General features: G+C 40.8%; 1 protein-coding gene across 1 annotated transcript; it reads right to left on the bottom strand.

Moving 5' to 3' along the window:
• Positions 1-17,394: 17,394 nt before the first annotated feature.
• Positions 17,395-18,321, bottom strand: LOC148568443 (uncharacterized). Its single transcript, XM_088484701.1, has one exon. The coding sequence runs from the start codon at positions 18,319-18,321 to the stop codon at positions 17,395-17,397; it is 927 nt and encodes a 308-aa protein (XP_088340827.1).
• Between the last annotated feature and the right edge of the window lie 401 nt (positions 18,322-18,722).

The raw sequence follows: 18,722 nt of genomic DNA on the forward strand, positions 1-18,722 counted from the left end.
CTAAACAAAGCAATCAACATTTCTTACAAAAGTTTTGGTTGTCACAAATAATAAACCCCTTTGAAATTGATAACCGAGTATTCAAACATTGGGTCGTCTTCTCAAGGAATTGCAGGGAGGTGTTCTTATTATTGGTTATGAGTCTTGTAAATTGGGGTTTTGGATTAAGGTAAAAAGTTAGTTGAATGACAAGTAAAATAATAATAACTATAAAATAAACTTTTGGCAAGGTATGAGAAATTGGAAATCCAGACTTAGTTATCCTTATCAATAATAATGAAAATCGAATCTTAATTCCACTTGGTCAATCTTTACTAAAATAAAGGAAAGTCAAGGGACTAATTAGTTTGATCTTCGAATCCTATTTATTTCCTAAGAAAAGGTTGGGATTATTGAAGCTCAATTCAATTGGCAAGATAACAATTATCAATTATGCTGTTGAATTGGATAACTCCTGAGTTACTGATTTCTTAACCAAAACCAAAAGGGGAAAAGGTCTACTTGAATGAAAATAATTTGGATAAAGATAAACAAAGAGCATTAATAAATTAAAGAGAGCAATTATAAGTCTGAAATACCTCAAATAACATTAATAAGGGAAATTATTATCTAACATGAAGGGTTCATAAACTAAATTGGAAAAATAAATAAAAATAAAGAATCTGGGATTGAGAGTCACTCCTAAAATTAAGAGAAGTCCTAAATCCTAATCCTAAGAGAGAGGAGAGAACCTCTCTCTCTAAAAAACTACATCTACTCCTAAAATTGTGAATGTGAAAGCCTGTTCATGAATGGATGCATTTCCCCACTTTATAGCCTCTAATCTGTATTTTCTGGGCCGCAAACTGGGTCAGAAACAGCCCAGAATCCGCTGGTTGTGAATTCAAACACGCTGATTTTCGTCACTGCGACGTGGCCGCATGGGTCACGCAGTCGCATCGCCTAGCGTCAGGGCAACTATGGCATATTATATATCAAATTGAAGCCCCGGACGTTAGCTTTCCAACGCAACTGGAACCGCATCGTTTGGATCTCTGTAGCTAAAGTTATAGCCATTTGAGTGCGAAGAGGTCAGGCTGGACAACTTAGCAATTTCTCTAACTTCTTGTATTCCTTCCACTTTTGCATGCTTCCCTTCCATCCTCTGAGCCATTCCTGCCCTGTAATCTCTGAAATTACTTAACACACATATCAAGGCATCTAATGGTAATAAGAGAGGATTAATAATAAGCAAATATAGGATCAAAGAAGCATGTTTTCAATCAAAGCACATAATTAGGAAGGCAAATGTAAAACCATGCAAATAGTATGAATAAGTGGGTAAAGAGTTGATAAAATCCACTCAATTAAGCACAAGATAAACCATAAAATAGTGGTTTATCAACCTCCCCACACTTAAACATTAGCATGTCCTCATGCTAAGCTCAAGAGAAGCTATAAGAGAGTGAAGAGGAATGAAATGCAACCTATCTATATGAATGCAACTACATGCAAAACGTTTCTACCTACTTGGTTAAAAGTAAACAAATCTTTTAAGAACAAATATGAACTGGATTTCACTAATTCAAATCATAAAAATGAAGTACAAATAGACTTGCAAGAAGAAAATAGCTCATGAAAGCAGGGAACAAGGAATTGAGCATCGAACCCTCACTGGTAGTGTATACACTCTAATCACTCAAGTGTTTAAGGTTCGATTCTCTCAATTCTCCACTATCCTTGCTTTCTAAGGCTTGCTCTTCATCTAACAATCAACAAAAATTTAATGCACAAATACACATATCAAGAGGTCTTTTAAGGGTTGTAATGGGGTTAGGGTCAAGGTAGGATTGCATTTGGCCAAGTGGACTAAAATCTGAATCCTTAATTAACTTAAACTTTCCACCTAACTTTAGACAATCCATGTAATTATAATACCACATCTAACTGTCCATTAACAATATTTTCCACATATTCATGCATTCTAATTTCAAGTACAGTACATATGCATTGCTTTCACCATTTACTTTGGGGCATTTTGTCCCCTTTTTCTTATTTGCTCTTTTTTTTTCTTTTTCTCACTTCTTTCTCTTTTTTTATTTTTTATTTTATATATATATATATATATATTCTTTTTTTTTCTCAATGCATATGATTAAATTATTGGATGCATGAATCATGTCCTAAACATTTTTTTTCACATTTTCAGAAAACTCTGACATACTCAATTCTCAAACCAAATGTTTCCAAATTCACTTCCCCATACTTAATTTATGAGCACTCTCACTAGTCTAAGCTAACTAAGGATTCAAATTAAGGACATTATTGTTTTCCGCTTAGAGTTAATGATGTGCTAAAGTAAAGAACAAAGGGGTATAATAGGCTCAACATTGGTTTGCAAAGAATAATGAAAAGGTAAGGCCATATGGGTATGTAAGCTCAGTGAAACAAAGGCCTCAATTATGTAAGTGTATGCATACATTAAATAATGGAAATATAGAATTAAGCAAGACAAAGATCACACTATTAGAGAGAAAAATACACACCAAAAATAAATTATTGGTTGAAAAATACAACCAATTCAAATAGGCTCAAAATCTCACAGGTTTTGTGTGTTCGAGCTCTAAACCATGTTCCAGTATAATATCTCTTCAAACAAGTGTAACATTAAATTTTATTCAAATTAGTGAAATGCTCTAAAAAGGTTTCTTGAAAAAGAAAATATTACTTCAACCAAGTGGTAAAATATGCAAAAAATCAAACAAACATGCAATTAAATATGCAAATGCAACAATGAACAAATAAAGAAAATAAGAGTATTGGTGTTGAAAAGAAGGTAACTAACCCCTGGAAGTCGGTATCGACCTCCCCACACATAAAGATTGCACCGTCCTCGGTGCATGCTGAGATGTGCAGGTGGACGGGTTGTTTCAATTGTTGCTTTTCTCTAAGGATTGTGCAGATGGACTTGTCTGTCTCCCCTTAAGAAGTTTTTCCGCTCCCTTCGTGGTGGCCATCCTGAAAGAAGAGGGAAAAGAAAAAGTAACCCAAAAATAAAGATAGAAAATAAATAAAATATGGGTGTTAATGCCAGATAATAAGGGTCTCAATTACATGGTAGCTACAACATGCAAATGAGAAAATAGTAGAAGTACATGGCAAATCAGGAATGCAAAAATTTGCAAAAATAGGGAAGAGAGTGTGGGTAAAGAGAGATAGTATAAGCTCATGTCAATGCAAAAAAAGGGATACAAATATCATAAGAGATTAGCATTGATTTAAATAATATTACCCAATCAAAATAAACCAAGTCATAAGCACTAAAATAATACCAGAAAAGATATAACAGTTGAATAAGAACATTTGAACACCAATGGTAAAATAATAATTTTTAGAAAAGAAAAATAAAAATATACAAAATTGAAATGTAATGAATGAAAATATGAAAATAAATAAAATAAAATAAAAGATAAGAAGGATGAGAAGGGAAAGAAATAAAGTAAGAAAGAAAGAAAGTAAGAAAAGGAAGAAGGAAGAAGAAAAGATAGAAGAAATTAGGATTAGAAAAGAAAAGATAAGATAATTGGCGCTTATCTGGATAAGTTGTGCGGCGCAGGCGACGCGGACGCGTGGGTGTCGCGGTTGCGTGGTGCGCGATAAGGTTGGGTGACGCGGACGCGTGGGGCACGCGATCGCGTGAGTCGATTTGTGCTAGTGGCGCGAGTGCAGCCTCGCGGTCGCACAACTCTCTGTTCAAAACTTAGTATTGCCAAAATCCAGGGTGACGCGGTCGCGTGGTTGACGCGATCGCGTGGATGGCCATTTTCTTAAAATGACGCGGCCGCGTGGGGCACGCGGTCGCATGGGGCACGTGGTCGCGTGGTAGGGCTTGGGCTTCCAGCACGAGTCCAGCCCAATTCCAGCTCAACTTTCGGCCATACACCTTGTTACGTCGAAATCAGGTCACGCGGCCGCGTGGGTGACGCGGTCGCGTGGGAGGTCATTATTCCCATATGACGTGGTCGCGTGGGACAAATTATGCTAAAGGTGCGCCTCCAGCCACGCTCTCGCGTGACTTTCTGTTCGTTTTCTTTTCTTCCCATTGCACTGGTGACGCGGACGCGTCAGCGACGCTGCCGCGTCGCGTGCGTGCTTTTTTTTATCTGAAAAAATGCAGAATGCAGTGCTAATATGAATGTGATACAAAACTCCAGGTTCAATATAATAAAATAAAATAAAACTCGAAAACAAATAAAACTAAATAAAAAATGAAAAAGGAACGATTATACCATGGTGGGTTGTCTCCCACCTAGCACTTTTAGTTAAAGTCCTTAAGTTGGACATTTGATGAGCTTCCTGTTATGGTGGCTTATGCTTGTATTCATCCAGGAATCTCCACCAATGTTTGTAATTCCAATGGCCTCCGGGATCCCAAACTAAGTGCAGAGAGCCTTCAAGTAAGTTAAAGCAAGTGACAAGGCCCCAAGAGTGCTGATTTCTAGATTGAATTCCGGGGTCCCAGACCTTGCCTTTGCACCCATCTTCTTGTTGATCATCATTTTTCCACTCGGGTGGTGAACAGTCAGAATTCTCACTGAGACATCCAAACAACTTCCTAGACCCATTTAGTTGAGCTTTATACCAACCTTTGCATTTAAACTTAAAGCTTCCAACCATAATGAACCTTGCAGGACAATTCTTACCACTGACCATTTTCCTCTTACTCTTAATGCCACAAAGAGCTCTAAGTTGACCATCCGTCTCCAGTAGCCCATATTCAAGTGGAATTAGAAAGATAAGGGATATGAATTTTACCCACTTGAATGTTGTAAAGGATGATGGAATCTTAGGGGGAGGGGTCTCCAATAACTTTGGCAAGGTGATTTCAAGCTCCACTTCCTTGTGCTCTTTGACAACTTCCACCTCTTTGCAAGCTTCTTTAATTTCAACCTCTTCCTCTTGGTAGCTTTTCTCCAATTCAATCTCTTCTTTATTGCTTACCGAGGGCATGAGAGGCTGTGCTTCTTCTTCTTTAATCTCCATCTCTTGATCGACCTCTTCCAAGTCCTTAGTCATAATATACATTGGAGGTTGTACACCCTCCTCAGCATCAATTTCAATCACCTTGGAAGGAGGTTTTATAACCTGACTTTTCCATGGAGGTTCAACATCTCCTAAGTCTTCAACCACTTCTTCCTCTGCAACTATTATGACTTCCTCCACTTGTTCCAATACAAAGCCATGTTCCTCATTGTCCACCGAAGTTTCTAGTGTTTCCTTCATGCTTTGCTCTTCTTTTGATTCTCCACATGTAGCCATGGGAGTTCTTTGAGTGCTCAGATATTGGGAAGCTATTATATTTACTAACTCGCCGAAGGCAGTTGCGAAATTTTGCACACTCTTATTCATCCTTTCTTTCCTTTGAAGAATAACACGAAGTCTGTCATCCATTGGAGGTTGGGGTGGATATGAGGATTCATTGGTTGGGAGAGAGGGTTCATGATAGGAAGGTGGTTCACCTTGATAATGATATGGAGATGGTGAATATTGAAGTGGTGGTTCTTGTGAGTAATTGGGTTGGAATTAGGGTGGTTCTATATATGGTTCATATGGCTCATAAGGTGGTTGGTATGGTGGTTGAGGGTTAGGGTCATATGGTGGTGTTTGGTGGTAAGGGGCTTGTGAGTGTGGTGGTTTGAAGCTATGTTGAGAGGATGGTCTATAAGCACAGGGTAGGGCTTGTTGGTAACTACCAGGAGATCCACCATATCTATCAGCTTGGTATGCATTGTAGAATGATCTTATTCCATGATATCTTTGTTGCCTAAAGGGTTGATCAGATCCTCTTGGCTCCATCCATCCTTGACTGTTCTGACCTTGATGCATGTTCCTGCTGGAGCTTCCATTCCTTTCAACATTATTAGAACCAAACTCAAAGCGAGAAGGGTGAGAACTCATAATAGTAAATAAAAATTAAAAACGAAAATTAAAATAAATTTTAAATTAAAAGGTTATTTAAATTTTGAATTTGAAAATTAAATTTTGAAATTTTCGAATTTTAAATTTTTTTGAAATTTGAATTTTTGAAATTTGAAAAAAAATTTTAAATTTGAATTTTCGGAAATTTTAAAATAAAAACCAATAACCTCTTAACTTAAGAAAAAGCAAAAATAAAAACAAAAATAAAAACAAATAAACAAGTAAAAAGCAAATATTTACAATAACCAATAATAAGGCACATGTTTGCAATTCCCCGGCAACGGCGCCATTTTGAAGAACTGAAGATTGATGGTTTAGAGGTTATAGTAAACTCTCGTTGTAAGTATAGTTACTAAACCAAGCAATCAACCTTTCTTACAAAAGTTTTGGTTGTCACAAGTAACAAATTCCTTTGAAATTGATAACCGAATATTCAAACCTCGGGTCGTCTTCTCAAGGAATTGCAGGGAGGTGTTCTTATTATTGGTTATGAGTCTTGTAAATTGGGGTTTTGGATTAAGGTAAAAAGTTAGTTGAATGACAAGTAAAATAATAATAACTATAAAATAAACGTTTGGCATGGTATGAGAAATTGGAAGTCCAGACTTAGTTATCCTTATCAATAATAATGAAAATCGAATCTTAATTCTACTTGGTCAACCTTTACTAAAATAAAGGAAAGTCAAGGGACTAATTAGTTTGATCTTCGAATCCTATTTATTTCCTAAGAAAATGTTGGGATTATTGAAGCTCAATTCAATTGGCAAGATAACAATTATCAATTATGCTGTTGAATTGGATAACTCCTGAGTTACTGATTTCTTAACCAAAACCAAAAGGGGAAAAGGTCTACTTGAATGAAAATAATTTGGATAAAGATAAACAAAGAGCATTAATAAATTAAAGAGAGCAATTATAAGTCTGAAATACCTCAAATAACATTAATAAGGGAAATTATTATCTAACATGAAGGGTTCATAAACTAAATTGGAAAAACAAATAAAAACAAAGAACCTGGGATTGAGAGTCACTCCTAAAACTAAGAGAAGTCCTAAATCATAATCCTAAGAGAGAGGAGAGAACCTCTCTCTCTAAAAAACTACATCTACTCCTAAAATTGTGAATGTGAAAGCCTGTTCATGAATGGATGCATTCCTCCACATTATAGCCTCTAATCTGTGTTTTCTGGGCCGCAAACTGGGTCAGAAATAGCCCAGAATTCGCTGGTTGCGAATTCAAACACGATGATTTTCGTCACTGCGACGTGGCCGCATGGGTCACGCGGTCGCATCGCCTAGAGTCAGGGCAACTATGAGATATTATATATCAAATCGAAGCCCCGGATGTTAGCTTTCCAACGCAACTGGAACCGCATCTTTTGGACCTCTGTACCTAAAGTTATAACCATTTGAGTGCGAAGAGGTCAGGCTGGACAGCTTAGCAATTTCTCTAACTTCTTGTATTCCTTCCACTTTTGCATGCTTCCCTTCCATCCTCTGAGCCATTCCTGCCCTGTAATCTCTGAAATCACTTAACACACATATCAAGGCATCTAATGGTAATAAGAGAGGATTAATAATAAGCAAATATAGGATCAAAGAAGCATGTTTTCAATCAAAGCACATAATTAGGAAGGCAAATGTAAAACCATACAAATAGTATGAATAAGTGGGTAAAGAGTTGATAAAATCCACTCAATTAAGCACAAAATAAACCATAAAATAGTGGTTTATCAATCGCACTCTGCTCAGGGGGGCCGCCATAGCCAGAAAGGCTGAATCTGCTTTGGCGGGGACCCAATCTCTTGAGTTGAAGCTTGACTCTTCGGTTAAGGCTAACACCAGATACAGGGAGGAGGTGAAGTTGCTCCGGGAACAACTAGCGGCTGCCGAGGAGAAGGCCAAGTTAGCCGAAGAGAAGGTTAAGGTTGCTGGCGACCAGTTGCAGGCCGCAGAGGAGAAAGTGAAGACCTCTGACGCTGCCGTGGCCCGTCTCACTGAGCGGGAGCTTACCTTGGAGGGTCAACTTAACGCTTCTGAAGGTCGGGTGGCTCAACTGGAGAAAGAACATGATGTTGCTCTCTCCTCGGCCAAGACGGCTCAAGCTGAGACTGCTGAGTTTAAGAAGAAGTATAAAGAGACCGTCAAGTAGGGCAAGAATGCCATCCTGATGACCGAGGAAGCTCTCAAGGATTAAGTGAAGCTGTTGTCTCCCGACTTCGACACCTCAACTGTTGGCATTTTTAAGACTATCAAGGATGGCAAGATCGTCGATATTCTGAAGAAGTGACCCCTCTTTGTAACTTGTTCTTTTTGTAACTTGTAGTGTTTACAATCTTTTTGTACTGTTCGAATTTGTTTCCCGCCTGATTGGCATGTTACAAACCGCTTTTCCGCCTTGTCGGCGTTTACTTTGCTTTTTGCTCCTCACCATTTTGTTGGTATTAACTATTTGTTCATGAAAGTTTTACCGTTTAGTTGGTAATTAGTGAAGCCAGGTCGTGGCTTTTATCGTTTTAATAGCCGCGTATTTTGGCGTATAATTTCGTGGTTCCCGGGGTGATCAGTCCCGGGTTACCGTATATATTCGTCTTAATGACTTAATTAATAATTAAGAAATGCCGATAAAAGGGAGGAGATGACAAGTAGTTTATAAATGGTAACAGTAAATGGTCGGAACGTAAAGTGGTTCATAGTAAATGGTAACAGTAAATGACAAACAGTTCATCATATTAGGTTCTTACTAGGCCGGTGAGTTTGTTCTAGGAATAGAATCTTCTTAGATTGCCCGTGTTCCATGTTCTCGGGACTTCCTTGCCGTCTAGCCGCTCCAGCTTGTAGGCGCCATTGCCGATTACCTCTTTCACTCTGTAAGGGCCTTCCCAGTTTGCCGCCAGCTTTCCTTCCCCTGGTGTCGGGGGCCCGATGTCATTGCACCCTAGGACTAGGTCGTTCCGTTCGAACTCTCTCTTGAGCACCTTGGCGTTGTAGCGCAGGGCCATTCTTTGCTTTAGCACCGTTTCTAATAAATGAGCCATTTCCCTGGCCTCATCCACCAAGTCCTTTTCTACGGCCTCTTCGACTCCTCCTAAGAGTAGTCACGGGCTCGGTTCACCGATTTCCACAGCTATTATTGCGTCTACCCCATAGGTGAGCCAGAAAGGTGTTTCCCCGGTGGCCGACTGTTGAGTTGTGCGGTAGGACCAGAGAACTGAAGCCAGCTCATCTGCCCACGCTCCCTTCTTCTGGTCTAGTCGCTTCTTGAGGCCCTACAAGATAACCTTGTTTGCGGCTTCAACTTGTCCGTTGGTTTGGGGATGTTCAACTGACGAGAACTTTTGCTTTATTCCCAAACTGGCAAGAAACTCCCCGAACTTTTTATCAGCGAACTGTGTCCCATTATTCGAAATGACGACTTCCGGGATATCGAATCTTACTATTACCTGCCTCCACATGAACTTCCTATAATTTGCCGAGGATATGCTAGCCAACGGCTCGGCCTCTATCCACTTTGTGTAATAATCAATGGCCACTATCAGGTATTTGACCTGCCCTGGTCCAACCGGGAAGGGTCCTAAGAGATCGATTCCCCATTGTGAGAAAGGTCGGGAGGCCGTCAGTAGGCTAAGCTTGGTTGCTGGCGCTTTGTGGAAGTTTGAATTCTCCAGGCATCTTTTGCACCTTTTCACGAACTCCTTAGAATCCGCCATCATAGAGGGCCAGTAATATCCGGCTCTGATGAGTTTCCTGGCTAAGGCCTTTCCTCCAATGTGATGGCCACAGCATCCTTCATGGATTTCCCTAAGGACATAGTCCGTTTGGTCGGGATTCAGGCACTTCAGCAGTGGTTGGCTCAGTCCTTTTTTAAACAACTAGCCCTGTATGATCGCATACTTAGCCGCTTCTCGCCTTATTGCCTTGGCCTCCTTCCCGTTGCTGGGGAGATAGGCCTTTTCTAGGAAGTCGACGATAGGGTTCATCCAACAGGGATCTTCCTGGGTCAGATGTAAAGCCACTGCCGGTTCTTTTATCAAACCTTGAATTAGGCACCGGTTGCCCGTTCCTGGTTTTGTGCTCGCCAGCTTTGACAGGAGGTCTACCCGTGTGTTCCTTTCTCTTGGAACGTGCTAGACCGTGACCTCCTCAAATTGCTTGCTCAACTCTTTGACTTTCTCCAGATATTTCTGTAGCAGTGAGTCTCTGGTTTGGTAGGTCCCATTGATCTAAGAGGTTACGACCTGCGAGTCGCTACATATCTCCAATCGGGTAGCTCCGACCTCTTTTGCTAGAGCTAGTCCGCCCAGCAGGGCCTCGTATTCTACCTGGTTGTTTGATACTGGGAACTCGAATTTGACTGACTGCTCGTATACAACCCCAGCTGGATTTTCCAAGATGATTACTGCTCCTCCGCACGTTTGGTTGGATGCTCCGTCCACATGGAGTTTCCACCGTAAGTTCGGTGCCCCGGCTGGATCCCCTGTCACTTCTACTAGAAAGTTGGCCATGGCTTGAGCTTTGATCGCGTGCCTAGGTTCATAATGTAGATCATATTGGGAGAGTTCAACAGCCCAGGTCATCATTCTACCCGCCAGATCGGGTTTCTGGAGTACTTTTCGGATCGCTTGATCCGTCCTAACGACTACTTGGTGACCCTAAAAGTACTGTCGCAACCGCCGCGACGAGGTTAGGAGCGCGTATGCCACTTTCTCCAGCTTGCTATACCTTAGATCTGCTCCTTGTAGTGCTTCACTCACAAAATATATCGGTTGTTGGGCCTTTCCCTCTTCTCGCACTAACACCGCTGCCAAGGCTTCATTGGTTACTGCCAGATATAGGTACAGCGCCTCTCCATTTCTAGCCCTCGCGAGGACGGGCAGCGCGGAGATTATCTTTTTGAATTGTTGGAAAGCCTCCTCACATGCCGGGGTCCACTCAAACGCGATCCCCTTCATCCTCAGGTTAAAGAAAGGTAGAGCCTTGGCCGCCGACACGCCGAGGAAACGGGATAGTGCGGTGAGTCTGCCTGCCAACCTTTGGACATCTTTCACGCTTTCCCGGCTCTTCATCTGTAGGATGGCTTCACACTTTTTTGGGTTGTCTTCCACCCACTTTTGTAACGACCCAACTTCCAGTACGTCATGATCGTACCAAAAGTAAGGCATTACCAACCTGCTTTCCTTTATTAACTATTTACTATTGAGCCTTTAGTTCGATATCTCGTTTTAGTTTTATAGAAAACTCCAGGAAAAAATTTTTTATTATTTAAAATCATATAGAAAACATCACCAAGTAATAATAATCACATGATTATTAGTAAATATTATACAAACAAATTCAAGTGTAACCTAGATACAACTCCTATCACTCTTTATAAAATAAAATCTTAAGCAACAAAGGCGAGGAAATTCTAGGAAAGCAACTCAATTCAAAAACTTAACTCATAAATAAGGTCTAACAATCGCCCGCAGCTTGAAATTGAGTCTCCGAACCTCTATCACTGAAAGGGTGGAAGATTTTGGGGTGAGAACAAACCACACGTTCTCAATAGGAAATGGGAATGCCATAAAATTAATGATTAACATGCAAATAATTAACATACTCAAGGAAACTATATTTTTCTCAAACCTTTTTTAAAATACTTTTGGTTTTACTTTAGCTAATTAATTACCTCCTTCAAAATCTCTAAACTCAAACAAATTCTAAATATGAAACTAGTCACATTAACCATCTATCAGTCACATAATTAATTCTCAACTAAAACATCAATTCTTAACCAATTTAATACATTCACAAACTAATAGTACAAGCAAGAGATTCAGTTCAACATACAAACAAGTCACAACAAGGCAAACAGCACAATCACAGGGAAGTACAATGAGCAAACCCAATCAAATGCAAATGTGCAAACAAGAATGATGCATGTCTAGCCCTAGTGCAGGTAATGAGCTCATTTGTTGGTTACATATCCACTCCCGACGTTACCTGGAGTCCTCTGACCAGGTAAGGCTTCCCTGTTGGCAATGCCCCTCGCAAGAGTCCTTTGACTTGTGAGGCAAACCACTACAAGAGTCCTTTGACTTGTAAGGCGGAGCTAGTTAACTTATATCTGCCCAACACACTCTCACTGTAAGAGTCCTTTGACTTACAGGAGTATATGCTAGTCGTGTGTTCTCGATACCTCTGTAAGAGTCCTCTGACTTACAGAATAGCATTATAGCTAAGTATCCCAGGAAAACAATCTCAGTGGTCGTACCACCATCTATCTGACTGCCTTCATGCAGCAGATCATCACATAATCATTCTCATTATCATTATTCATTATCATTCTCATTATTCATCATCACTTTCACATTCGTATGCAATATCTTTTTCTTTCTCTGTTCAATCATACTATACAAACTTTACATATTTCACTTTTGTAATATCTTGGCTCAAGCCATTTCTCTTTACCATTCGTTCATAAAAATCTCAATCATCAATTCAGTTCATAATCTCTGCTATGGCAATCTTGAGTCAAGCCAACTTTAAAACTATCTTTCATTTTTAGTTCTCTATCAAAGACTCAAGGAAATAATTTATTTTTAAATTCATTAAACACTTTTCAAAACATAACCTTTCATTAGAAGTAACCAAATAAAACTCTTTCTCAAGTTTACTGACTTTACAAAGATTCAAAAATCATCTCTCTTACTATTCAAATTCAAATATTATTATTTCACCAAATTTCTAAAAAGGTAATCCTTTATTTCAAGCCCAAAACATAACTCTTTCTATATTGAATCAAATTCAAAACATAATTTCTTTCTTAAATAATTCAAGTTCGAAACATAATTCCTTTCCTTGGTAAATTGAACTCAAAATATTTTAATTCTTTTCTAAACTAAATAAAGCTCAAGTGATATAATTTTCCAAATTCAAAGCTTTTAAAATAACTTTTCAAATGAAACCTCAGATTTTTATAAAATTTCGACAGCACTTCTCCTAAAACTCGGACCTAGCCACCCTTATGGGTTCCCTCTTTCTCCACAAATCACCAGTCCTTTTCCCAACAATTTTCAAACAGATAATTCTCAATCAATCAGACATTCACAATTCATAATATTTAACAAATCAATCATACTCCACAATTCCAACTAATCCATCAATCCAACTCCAATCTCATCAATTCATATTTACTATTCACATATCATGGAATCCTTTCAAAATTAAACTCAATCAACTAGTAATCCCAAAAATCAGCCTTTCATAATTCTAATTATTTTAATGTCATTTACTCTTTAGCACAGTTACTATTTAGTTTTAAAAGTCAAATTTGAAGAGAATGATTTAGTAATCAAACTTCAATCTTTTAACTGTTCTCAAACTTAATTCTAATTAATTATAAATCAACTTTAGCAACCATCAAAGCCAATTCCAATCAGTCGTTGTCAGTATCACAGCCGTTCCGTTACATCAGATAACAAAAAAAAATAACAACAAGCACTTATTCTTAATAATCAGAATACAGCCACAACTTAGCCAGAATTAATCTTACCAATTAATCAATCACTCACAGCAACAGAACCAGTCACAATCACAGCCTTAATCTAAACTCCATTCATCAATTATCAAAACATCAGATTCTTAATAATTAGCTCAACATTTTTTTAGCTTAATAAGTAACATTAAATAAATCATTCACAGCCCCATTTCAACTAATTTCAACCCGTCACAAGTCCATTTCACAGCCATTCCAATATACTAAAATTCCAATTCAATATCAAACAATTCAAAATAACTCACTCAAGATTAAAATCTCAGCCAACTCATCACAAAAAAATTAGTAATTCAAAATACAATTCACAACCAGATTTCAACCAATTCAGCAATATCACATAAGATCAGAATTTCCAACAAATCCACTACCGTTACACTATATCAAATAACCAGCACATCATTCAATTCAATATAAATCCGTCAAAGATCAGAATTTCAATCAGTTTGCAATCATCAAGCAAACCAGCCTATGGCAACCAGCTCAACATAATCAAATAACAAGATTCTCAATAATTCCAAATAATTAGAAAATCGGTAATAGTTACAGCCTCAAATCAAAATCAATATCACCAGTTTAATCACCGTTCACAACCACATTTAATTCGAATCATAACTCAGAAAAATCACAATAGCTAACCATTCCCAAACACATTTTAAGTCATTCTTGTCAATTAAGAAATTCTTAACTATTATTAACCATTTGCACTTATCCAATAACTTTGTAGGCATTATAAATTAAAAACGTTAAATCCTCTACCTCAGTTAGTCGAAACTCGCAAAAATCACTAAACGCAGCTGCTCCATTAGCAGTTTCCAGCACCTATTTCCATGGCAGCAACAATGACAAGGTTAAACGCCTCCTCTCCTCTCCGATCTGAGATTCCAGAAGTAGCAGCCATTTTCAAACAGAGCCAGCAGCAACGTGAGGTGGTCATGGCAGCAATCAAAAACGGTGAATTCAAAACAGATAAAATGAACAATTCTGGAAATTCAAGGCTAACTCAAATTAAAATAAGAGCAAGAATGTCTTACAACAATTAGAAAGTAATAACAGAATGAAGAAGCAGCAGTACAAATGACTGCAGCAGCAAGCTCGGATGGTGGCAGGGCAACTTCCTCCTTCATCACGTGGCAGCGACGGTGGCAGAACAGCAACCCAACAGCAGCGACTCCTCTCGTGCGTCCTCTTCCTCCATCACTCAGTGATGGCGACGCGTCTCCATGGAACGGCAGCGACGACGAAGCATGAACGGAGACGGTAATGGGAGGTACAGCGACACCTTCTTCCTTCCGCTCTGGGCTCGGGCTCGTCTTCCTTCCCTCGTTCCTTCCGCGATGGTGTGGCTTTCCTCTGCGGCAAGCTCGCAGCAGACGCGACGCCACTCTCCTTTGTTTCTCTCTTCCATCTCGGCGTGGGTGGATGGCACGACGGCGACGCTCCTTGCGGCTCCACAAACGGCGACAAGGACGACGGCGGTGGCGACGGCATCTCCCTCATCTCCGTCTCGGGCTTCCCTCAACAACGCGTGGATGACGGCGGCAGCTCCATGGAACGGTGGTGACGGCGCAGCTAGGCGCGACGGCGACTGCGACGGCAGCGAGCCCTAGCCGTAGCGCCGTCCCTTCCTCTCTGATTCCCTTTTCTCTTCTCTGATTCCCATCTTCCCCTGTTTCCATTCCCCCCCCCCCCCTTTCTTGCTGTGAGGTTTCCGTGGGTAAGGGATGGGATCTCTAGGGTTAGGGTTTCCAATTTGGGAAATTAGGGTTTCTGAGTTTGATTTGGGAATTAGGGTTAGAAATTAGGGATTTTATAAAGAAATATGGATAGATATGAATAGATATTTTGATAAAATTGGAGGGTAGAGTAATTTTAAAATCAAATATACTCTCTTAAAAATATTTAAGAACATTATTTATCAACATATTGCTAAGTTAAATCAATTATTTCTAATTTATATTATAAAATGAACAAGTTAATTATATTTTGTAAAGTACAATTTAAATTCAAATATCAATTTTCTAGATTAAATCATACAAATCTCTATTATTTTTCTATCTCTGAAACTTTAATTTCAATTTATAAATTAATTAATTATAATAAAAATTATACATAAATATTAATTGACTTAAACTTAAAGTATTTATAAATATCAATCTAATCATTTCTATTAAAATAATTTCTAAGAGTTCAAATTAATAACATAATTCATTTAAAACAGAATTAAATTATACGATTCTTCTTATCAATTATCAAAATTATAATTTCAATCATACCAAATATCTAATAAAGATTATATAAAAATTCTAATTAATTTAAATTTCAATTATCAAGAAACTCTATTTAATTACCTTTAGAAAAATAATTTTCTTAAAATAAAATTATCAACAAATAAAATAAATCACAAATAACTAATTATTTGATTTTCAAAAACTAGGGTTATTACACCTTTGGGTTATCATGAACCCCAAGAATTTCCCAGCTTCAACAGCGAAGGCACACTTTAACGGATTGAGCCTCATTCCGTGTCGACGAAGAGAGGCGAAGACATTTTCTAGGTCACTCATGAGGCCGTCAGCTTTGTCTATCTTGACCAAGATATCATCCACATATACCTCTACCGTCTTGCCGATGAGGTCTCTGAAGACCTTGTTCATCAGCCTTTGGTATGTGGCCCCTGCATTCTTTAGTCCAAATGGCATTACTTTGTAGCAGTATGTCCCTCCTGGCGTTATGAACGCCGTTTTCTCTTCATTTGGCCGATGCATCGGTATCTGATTGTACCCAGAGTAGGCGTCAATGAAGCTCAGATACCGGTACCCCGCCGCCGCGTCAACAAGAGCTTCGATGTTGGGTAGGGGGAAGGAGTCCTTGGGACATGCTTTGTTAAGGTCGGAGTAATCCACGCACATTCTCCATTTCCCACTAGGTTTCTTAACCAATACCACGTTCGACAGCCACGTCGCGTAGTCGAGTTCTCGAATGAAGCCTGCTTCTAGTAGGTCGGCCGTCTGTTTGGCCACCTCTTGTGCCCTTTCTTGAGACATTTTTCTTCTCCTTTGAGCCACCGGCTTTGCCTCCGGTCTCACGGCCAGGTGGTGCGACATGAGTTGGGGGTCTATACCCGGCATGTCGGCCGGGGTCCAGGCAAACAAGTCGCCGTTGGCTCTGATCATCTCCATCAGGGGTTCTTTCAAACTGTGGGGTAGATTCCTGTTTACAAAGGTGAACCTCTCATCCGAGTCGCCGACCCTGAACTTTTCAAGGTCCCCCTCTGGCTCCGGCCTGGGTTTGTCATCAACTCTGGCATCTAGGTCGGCGAGAAAGACACCAAATGCTTCTTTAGATTTCTTTCTCAGGGAGAAGCTGGCGTTGTCGCATGCGACCGCCATCTCCAGCTCACCCCTGATGGTCCCCACTGATCCATCATCAGCTACAAACTTCATTAGCAATAACTTGGTGCAGATCACCGCCCCAAAATCATTGATGGTTTTCCTCCCCAGGATGAGGTTGTAGGCCGTGGAGTCTCTTAAGACAACGAACTCCGCCATGAGCGACCTCTTCCCCCTGCCTCCCCTAATGGAGACCGGGAGGGAAACTACACCGTCTAGCTTGATGAAGTTATCGCCTAGGCCTACCACGCCGTGTTGGTGTCCTTTCAGGTCGGTGTCCCGTAGGCCCAAAGCATCGAATACATTACGGAACATGATATTGGAGTCAGCCCCCGTGTCCCCCAAGATCCGCTTTACTAGGCCGGTGCCCACCCTGGCCGTGATCACCATCGGCGGGTTCTCTGCAACCTCATCAAACCATTGATCTTCGGGGCCAAAAGATATTGAGAGTACCCTCCAGGAGGTCGGCACGGGGCCAGAGGTCATTGCTAAGACCTTGGTGTCCTTCTTACTAGCCGATTTTGATCTGGGAGGGATGTCCCTTCCAATTACCACATACCACAGTGAGGCCACGCTCACTGTCCTCCTCGGGTTCCCGTCTTCGCCTTACGGCACGGCTTTTGTCATCGGTTGATCGGTCCCTCCTCCTTGGTTCCCTTATTAGGTGGGAGAACTCGGCTAACTTTCCTTCTCGAATGACCTGCTCCAGGGCATCCTTCAGGTCAAAACAGTCTTGAGTCTTGTGCCTATAACCCTTGTGATAATCACAATAGAGGTTCTTGCTTCCTCCCATCCGGTCCTTAAGTTGTCGGGGCTTCGACAAGATGCCTTTGTCGGCGATCTGCTGATAGACCTCGACGATTGGAGCCGCTAGGGGGGTGTAATTGGTGAACTTCCCAACACGGGGAAAGGGTTTGAAAGTCTTGGCCAATCCTCCGTCTCTGGAGTGTTCCTTAGACCTTTTCCCGCTGCCAGATGGGCGGGCATTAGAGCATGCGAGCTGTCGTTTATTGGCTGCCATGACCTGACTTACTTCTTCATCATTGATGTATTCCCTGGCTACGTTGTGAATTTCCTGCATTGTCCAGATGGGCTTGGTGGTGAGGTATTTTCTGAAATTCTCATTTAGCAAACTGTTGGTCAAGCACAAGCCGGCCACCAAATCAGTTAAGCCGTCTATCTCGAGGCACTCATCATTGAATCTGTCCAGGTACTTTCTGGTCGGCTCGCCAGTTCGTTGAGTCACTCCTAGCATATTAATCGGGTGTTTCACTTTGGCGATACGCGTGGTGAACTGGGCCAAGAAGGCGCGGCTGATGTCGGCAAACGTGGTTATGGAGCCCTGGGGAAGGGCATTAAACCACCGAATCGCTGGCCCATCTAAGGTTACCGGGAAAGCCCGGCACCTTACTTCGTCGCCTACCCCTTCCAGGTTCATCCTGGCTTCGAAGGCCGTTAGATGTTCCTAAGGATCTTGAGTACCGTCGTACCTCATATCTGTCAGCTTATCAAAGTGCCTCGGCAGTCGTACTCCGAGGATCGAGTGGTGGAAAGGGGTGGCTCCCATGACCACCGATTGTCGGGGTCTCCTAGGTCTCTCCCTGCTGTGCTCTCTGTTAGGCCGGCTTCTCCTCACCCTTTCTCGGCGGTGCTCTCGTTGTGGTCGGCTGTTCTCTGTCGCTTTTCCAGTCTTCCCCTTCAGTGTCTCTTGTTGGTGATCGGTTGTAGACTAGGGGGTCTGCCGTCTCCTTGGCGCCTCTCTGTCCCTGGCTCTCTGATTCTGTCCGAGGGCTCGGAGTGCGCCTAGAGTGACTTCTCCGAAGACTCATTTCTCCTCTT

This window comes from Arachis ipaensis, chromosome B4 (assembly GCF_059453495.1).
Source record: "Arachis ipaensis isolate K30076 ecotype BB chromosome B4, ASM5945349v1, whole genome shotgun sequence".
Classification (NCBI taxonomy): domain Eukaryota; kingdom Viridiplantae; phylum Streptophyta; class Magnoliopsida; order Fabales; family Fabaceae; genus Arachis; species Arachis ipaensis.